Raw genomic sequence first — 8486 nt, 5'->3', positions numbered from 1 at the left:
AATAAAATGTTATTATATATTACAAACAACAAATTTTATATACCTATTTTTATAATCCTACAATTCCTGCATATTTCTCCTATTAAGTACATGTATCTAATATCTAAATCAACCATAATATTAATATATAAGTATTTACATTAGATATTTAATTTTTTATTGTTTAATTGACTATGTAGTATGTAATGCAACTATCTATTCATTTTTCAAAACAGTATAATAGTATAGCTCAAATTTCAACCTATTAGTTATTGTACATATTATAAGTATATTCAATGCATTCATAAGATAGTAAAATACTCTTAAAATGTTATATACTTATATTGTATGAAATAACTGTATAATATTATTATTATTATTATTATTATTTTGATTACATGTCTACATTTTATAGAAAATGATCAAAGCACAAGTGTCTAATGCTACTGCAGTAGTAAATAGGTACATATTAAACATTAAATTTCATACAATATATTATGAATGCAGAATGTTATTATTTTATACACATAGGTTACCATAGGCGTAAATAGTAATGAATTTTTTTTTTTTTTGGGGGGGGGGGGGGGGGCTATAGTATTTTTTTCATTTCAGTTACATTTTTACACAAGGGCCGGCTAAACAGAATTCCGGAGGGGCTTAGTGGAACTCTGGGGGGTTGTAGCCCCCTTAGCCCCCCCATTCTACGACTATATTACTTACACATAATAAAAAGTTAAGTGAACTATACATACTAATGTAACACTAGCATTTTTTTTTTTGGTTAAATTGAATACATACATGAGTACAATCAACTATTTTATACAGTATGGATAAATACAAATTATGGTAACAGTTATTTATTTCTTGGGTAGATTCAAATAAAAAGATTAGTACGGCACCTATATTTTAAAGTAAAAATAAATTAATAATATGGTAACAGTTACTTTCTTCTTTAGCCAGTTTAAATAACAATTTAAGTGAGATTACCCATATTTTATAGTATAAGTGACTTAATAGTATGATTATTATTACATTTCAATTTGGTTGTAATACCATATTTGGTTATAGCTAACATAACTATATTACACAGTTATAATAACCATAATGCATCAACCGAATTAATATGGTAACTTTACCTATGGCGTGTGGCTGTCACTATACCACACCAAAATTATAGTGTCGAATAACCATTTAAATGGTTATTTTAACCACATTTTTTTTCTGTGTAATCAGAGAATAAAAGAAATTATTAATGAATGGGAAAAAAACTGTAATAACCATAAAAAAAATAAACAATGACAAAATAAAAATAGTCTTCTTTTCTCTATTAACCTATTTTCCCTAATGTTGACAAAACATAAATGTATTTATCTGGCATAAACTCGTCTATTAAAAAAATAAAATAAATATAGAACATATACAACTTCATGAGTTTTAGGTAAGAAATAAAATTTAAATAGCCTCATGTTCAAACAAAAAATGATTATTCGTCATAAAATGGTCTATCAGAAAAATATAATTTCATAAAGTTTAGGTAAAAATTAAAGGGTAAATAGACTTTTGTTCAAAAAAGAAACCACTGCAATTACGATATTTTGGATTATCACAATATACATTTTTTCGAAGTAATTTAGGAAAAAAATAGGTATCTATTTTACTAGGACAAAAGTTATATTTTCTTAATTTCCATGACCTGGTCTATCAGAAAAGTACAACTTCATAAAGTTTAGGTAAGAAATAAAAGTTTTATAGGCTTATGTTCAATACCAAAATAACCCGCTAAATGGATGAAAATATGCCAAATATTTATGTTCAAAATGTGATTTCTGCGAAAATATTTGAAGTTAAGGTATGTTTAGTACATATAAAGATTCAGCGTGATATTATCTATCAGAAAAATATAAATTTATAGAGTTTTGTTGAGAAATACAGCTTTTCTTCTACATTTTGTGCGCAGAGTTAAAAAACAACGTATTCACAGCTACACGTAAGCAGCCTGGACTTTAACAAAAATCTAGAAAAACCTATTTTCTTTAATATTGCACATATCGACTTGATTTTTTTTTTTTAAATGTTCAGAATGGTATTTTTACTCATATTTTACCGTTGGAAATTTTTTATCAACCCTAAGACCGAAATTATGGGTTGAAAATGACGTTATTTTGGTTCGTCAAAAAATATTATTGTTCGTAGTAATTAAAAAAATAAAATAACCATAACCTAACCAGGTGGTAAAAATTAATACTTATGTTTCTAATGAATTTTTGGTTAACTATGGATCACACTTAGAACCCCTCTTATTTATATTATTTATTAATGATTTACCATCTATTTTTGATAACTCAGTTAATATTCTTTTATTCGCTGATGATGCTAAACTATTTTAACTAATTTATGTATTTTGCAATGCAGATACCATGGAAAAGAAAATTATGAAAATTCACACACATGCCATATTAATTCAACTATACGCTATTTGCACTATGAAAATGCCAATTTATATTATTTCTGAATTTATGAAAAATGGAAGTTTATTTGACTTTTTACAAGGTATCTTTCAGTATATTTTTTTAATTTTTGTTTGTTGAATATTGTATATAACACCTAAAAACATTAAAACTTGTGTATAGGTAAAGGACTTAGCTTAAAACTTCAACAGTCAATGTATATATCAGTTCAAAAAGGATCTGGCATATACAACCTTGAATATAATAATTACATTCATCATACTCTCGTTTCAAGATATGATCATATTGAAAAAAATAGTATTGTGAAAATTAAATATTATTGTAATTATTTGGATATAAGTGGAACAATAACTATAATATATGATTTTATACTTTATATGAACTTGACTTTTTTTATTTAATTCATATAATTAATAATTAATTATATCAAAAATAAAACATTATAACATTTTACAATAAATTTAACAGGTTTTTTAACAAAGCATAATTTGGTTTTTTAGTAGGTTCAAGATTATAAATCGAAATCATGGTTTCAAAATAACCTGTAAATAACAATATGATTACATTGTGTGAAGTCATAATTGAACATTTAAATATAACAATATAATATTTACATAGTGACTGAAATAATCCTTAGGTTATTTCAAGTTTTAATAATATATTTATCTTAATTTCTAGTAAATGTTTTATTTTTGTTATTTTTTAATTAAAAGAATTTATAATACTTACAATTGGGTACGTTATTAAATAAATTTTTTTCTTTATTTGACCCTGTAGCTAAAATTGTATCTTTCATCTCAGTTTTAGATTTAATGGTTTTTGGTATTGTAAAATTTGTCCAGGGCAATTTTATTTTTAACCATTCTAAACCATTGTACATTAAACTTTCAAGATCACCTCTTCGAGTATGCACTGCAAAGTAAATACAATTTTTATAAAATGTATAATAAATTCAATAAAAAAATTTGAATAATTAAAAATTAAACCAATAATTACTTCCAAGGTGGCCATCTAGAGCTATATAATTTAGTGTACCATTATTTGCACATTTAATATCTGGCTTAACATCTTCAGTCTTATATTTAGTTACCATACCAAAATCTCCTAAATACACATGATTATTCAACGGTTCTTTACCAATAAATATATTTTGACATTTTATATCCCAATGAACATATCCACATTCATGTATGAACTCTAAGGCATTAGAGGTTTTAAGGTTTATGAAATTTTTCAAACTCCTGGGTGAGCTTATAGACAGATATAAATTCACTCCAGATCAGATATACAATTGTGACGAGACTGGTAATTCTTCAGTCCCCAAAAGCAAAGCTTAAATAATAGCCACCAAAGGCCGAAAACAAGTTGGTTCAATAACATCTGCTGAACATGGTGAAACTGTGACAGTCGAAATGTGCATGAATTCTGTTAGAAGATATATGCCACCATTGTTCATTTTTCCCAGACAGCGGTATAATATGGAATTCATGAGAAATGCTCCTCCAGGTTCTTATGTAAAATTTCACCCTAGTAGCTGGATGCAGAAATCCATATTTGAACGTTGGTTACAACATTTCATTATCTTTTAAAATTCATCAAAAGAATCTCCAGTATTGTTATTACTAGGTTAGTTAATTTAAAATAGTAGGTAGATACCTACCTACCTATTGCATTTTTAATTACTTTACTATTTAATTGTAATAGGTACCTAAATAAATATATTTATTTTGTTCACAGATGGACACTCCACTCATACCAAAAACATAGAACTCATAAATTTGGCTCGTGATAGCCGTGGAGTAATTCTCTTATGCTTTCCTCCACACTGTACACACAGACTACAACCACTGGATGTGGGTTTAATGAAACCTTTTAGTGTTTACTACGATAAGGAGATTACTAACTGGCTTCGCAGTCATCCTAGTGAAGTATTAACCATTTAAGCATGTAGCAGAAATTTTTGGATTAGTTTTTGTTAAAGCTGCTACAATGACAACGGCTATGAATTCATTCAAGTCACCAGGTATTTTTCCTTCTAATATACTTTCCTAGTAAATATTCATGATTTTGACGATTTTTTGTCAATATTTGAACTTCAAACGCTAATCAAAAACATTGTGTATATTATGTATTCTTATAATTTTTAAATCACTATTCAACTAACTCACAAGAAACTTTTTATAAAATGTTTAAGTATTTTGGCTTAGCCAACAATTTTTTATCAAAATTAAAAAAAAAAACTAAACATAAACAAATATTTTAAATGCCTATAAATAGCCTAAATATTAAATATTTTGAAAATTAAATTATGTAAAGAAAATGCCAATTTAAATAACTGGTAAAATTTACAAATATCTATAAGATTTATACTTTTAGAATAATAACAAATACTAAAAATCGTTTGTGGATAAATCGTTATATATACCCACTGTGCAATACACTGTTACAAACGGACGATTGTAAACTCTCCTGGGTCTACTCCAGTATTACCTGACGGAAACATGTAAACTCTTCTGGTTCTGCAGTACTGCTAATTTAATTTAATAAAAATCATATGATAATAATGCCTTTAGCTGCAATGAACAATAATATTATAGTCGAAATAAATATAGATAATCATAAAAAATAAGAATTCATAAAATAAATCTAATATACAAAATGTATAGGTATACGTAGGTATAATAAAATAAATAATTTTTAATTAAATTTTTTTGATAGTAGGAACACATGTTTTAAAACACTTTATAATCTAATATTTTTTAAGTTATAGTTTTATGACTGATTTTACATTGTTTTTTTTTCTTAATAAAAAAAAAAAAAATCTTATAAAAATTTAAATGCATATTTTAGTAAATAAAAAACATATTTTACAATTTTTTATTGCATACAAATCCTAGCCCTGCTTATTAATGACTACATATATATATATATAACAACTTGCCTATATGTATAAATTATTATTTTGGTGTGTGATATTATGGAATCAACATTATATTAAATATATATTACCAAATACCAATTTTGTTTAAAAATAAGAGTATTTATGTATTATTAATTATGATTAAAGAATAATATACAATTTATATGCCCCCCCCCCCCCTATCAAAATATCCAAGATCCGCCTTTGAAAACAACAACTTATTTTCTAGTCTCTAGTGCATATAGCTTATTAACCTTAGCATATAAATATCTGTTAAATTTGCCAGTTACTCAAGTCTCTCGTGAAAGATCTTTTTCTACACTTAAATATCTAAAAAAAAGATTGAGAAATTCAATGACAAACGATAATCTAGAAGCATTTATGTTAATATGTAGGTATATAGAAAAATCAACTCTAATGGAACTAGATAATTATATTATAATTAATGAACTGGGTACTAAAAGTAATCTTTTAAGTAAATTATTATTGTATAATTACATTAATAATTATTATTTGTTAAACATGTAGGTATGTAAATGCTTCTTAATAAGTATAAGTTTTGTTTTGTATTAAATAAAAGGACATAACTAAACGTTGTAAAGTATTTGTAATTTTTTTGAAACCTTAAACCTAATACTGTTTAATTTGTACATTATTTACAGCTAAAATCAAATAAAACAAATAACTTTTAGTTGAAAAATTCCATAAGATCGGTGGGAAAAACATAATTCACTAAAAAAATATAAAAATATGTTTATCGTAAATTAATATATTAGTATAAGGACCTATAATATTATAAAAGTTTACAGTAAAACTGAAAACAATACAGATAAAACAATAAGAAGACATATGTAATGAGTGATCACTAATCAGTGTTTTGTGTACATTGATTGGACATAAAAAAAAAAAATTAGTATGTCGATGTACATAGTGCTAATATTAAAAAGTGTCCTGAAAATATCGGTTTGCCTGGTAAGAATTTTGGAGCCATTCCGCCCCTGTATATGTAATTGAAAATCTCAGTTGTCTATAAAATAGAATATTTTGAAAATTTAACCATGTAGATATAAATAACGCTAATATAAAAATTTGGTTAACATTTTAAGTATTTATACATTTATAGTGATATTTTTTTTAGTTACAACAATATAAAAAAATTGATTTTTGAAAACTGTTGGAAAATGTTTACTTTTGACCTGTACCTATATAATGCACCAAGAATATTCAATTTGGCATCGGAAATCACTCCTGAAGTTTTAAATTGAAGCATTATTTCGACAAGTTATATACTGTACACACATACAAAAACACACATCATTGTAAAATCAATACATTCATCATTCGTTCCGAATCTAAAAATACTTTAAAAACTTAAAATATTATTAAATTAAATCAGATTATCTGTTGAAGGTTCATAGTTTGAAATATTTAAACAAAGATAAACAGTAAATAATCTGTTAATTTACTTTTATTTTTATTATGACTTATAAATAATTAAAATCAAATTTGAATCATATTGTTGACATTAGGTATAACTTTAAAATTTAAATATAAAATGTTAAACGATTACCTACCTATGTACAATTTTATTTTTCAACATTAAATTAATAAAGAAAATTAAATGTTTTTCTTATAAAATACATTTAACATGAACAATTAATGCTATGAAATGTTGAAATTAATTATTCTAACAAATTATCGTAGATCAAAAAAACGTTCTCACCAGAAATAACAAACATTTTAAACAGCAGCTCTATCTTTCAAATGAAGTGAGCGGCAGTGGTTGTAGTTCCTCCTCGCGCGGACTCGTTCATTGAACGGTTTAAAACGATTGCAATAGATGGCTCTGACGATCTCGTCTGGGCCGAAAGATGTCCCAAATGCAATAACACCCGTATTATTATCATACATCCGCAACATTTTAAGTTAAAAATATTTTCGGTAAAATAGTCTTGTTACCTATTTTCGATCCAACGATTTATAGTAGGTTTAGTAGATTTATTTTCTATTTAATTTATGCTTAAATACCAGAAATAAAATTAAAAGTAGGTACCTATGGTATACCTTTTATATTCTCAGAATTTCGTTCGTAATATTTTAACGTTTCAGAATAATTTATTGTATACAATTAGGTAATATATAGGTATAATAGTTTAGAAACACGAATGAAAGCATAAAAGAAAATAATAGATTTGAGAAACAATAAAGATTATACCTAGCTATATATTTTAGAGTTTTCAACAACTACTCGGTAAGTACCTATATATACACTTGAGTTCCAAAAAAAAATATTAAATATTAAAATTTGTATTTTTATGTATTTTGTATCTACACATTATCTTATAGGTATATTGTTTTTGATTTTTATTAAATAATTCATGTAAACATTACGTGTAGTTTTTATACATACCTACCACGTTTGTTATGTGTGTTACGTTATATTATGTGCAATGGTATGTAATTATATTATAGCCAGCAATTTGCTACAGTATAATTAGGTAGGGTGTGAATTCAGTCTATACAGAACAATAAATAGGCAATGCGCCTATAAAAGGTCGGCGCAAAAATAAAACGAAGCGTTTAAATAAACGCTTGACACTAAATTGTCTAAATGTAGAAGTGATCACTGATCACTAAACATAAAGTATAACCACTGTCTACGATAAACGATTATAAAAATATAATCAGTAGGTTACAGTCAGTACTTATAGTTACTTATTGTACATTGTTGCTTGTACTATTACAGTTGACGAATATTTTATGCGTATATACCTTTGTATAGTGCATAGATATAGGTATTATAATATATAAATATATATAGTGCCCATATGTAGAGGGGAATGGGTATAATAATTTATTGAACGTATCTATATCTAATGCAACATCAAAATATAATATATTATAATTATACATTGTATTATGTATATAAATTCTAATTTTTATATACTTTTACAAAATTAGTTGTCTACATACTTTTCAAATATCGACTTAAAAAAAAAAAAAGACAAAAGTATAGGTACTTGAATAATGTAAATGTAACTTGAATAAGAACTATAGCCTATAGCACAAACAATTTGTATTTATATGATACATACATACTGGTACAATCTTTTTAATTA

At 25.4% G+C, this 8486-nt stretch overlaps 1 protein-coding gene across 1 annotated transcript; it reads right to left on the bottom strand.

The window, feature by feature from the left end:
• Positions 1–2897: 2897 nt before the first annotated feature.
• LOC126552460 (nucleosomal histone kinase 1-like) lies at positions 2898–3726 on the bottom strand (the record flags this gene model as incomplete). The annotated part of the gene is made up of 3 exons (XM_050207157.1): positions 2898–2989; positions 3177–3359; positions 3444–3726. Coding segments are annotated over 3 exons (558 nt in total), but the record flags the coding sequence as incomplete, so codon positions are not given.
• Positions 3727–8486: the final 4760 nt, after the last annotated feature.

The sequence above is a fragment of the Aphis gossypii genome, chromosome X (assembly GCF_020184175.1).
Source record: "Aphis gossypii isolate Hap1 chromosome X, ASM2018417v2, whole genome shotgun sequence".
Taxonomy (NCBI): domain Eukaryota; kingdom Metazoa; phylum Arthropoda; class Insecta; order Hemiptera; family Aphididae; genus Aphis; species Aphis gossypii.
This window is presented reverse-complemented; position numbering and strand designations above follow the sequence as displayed.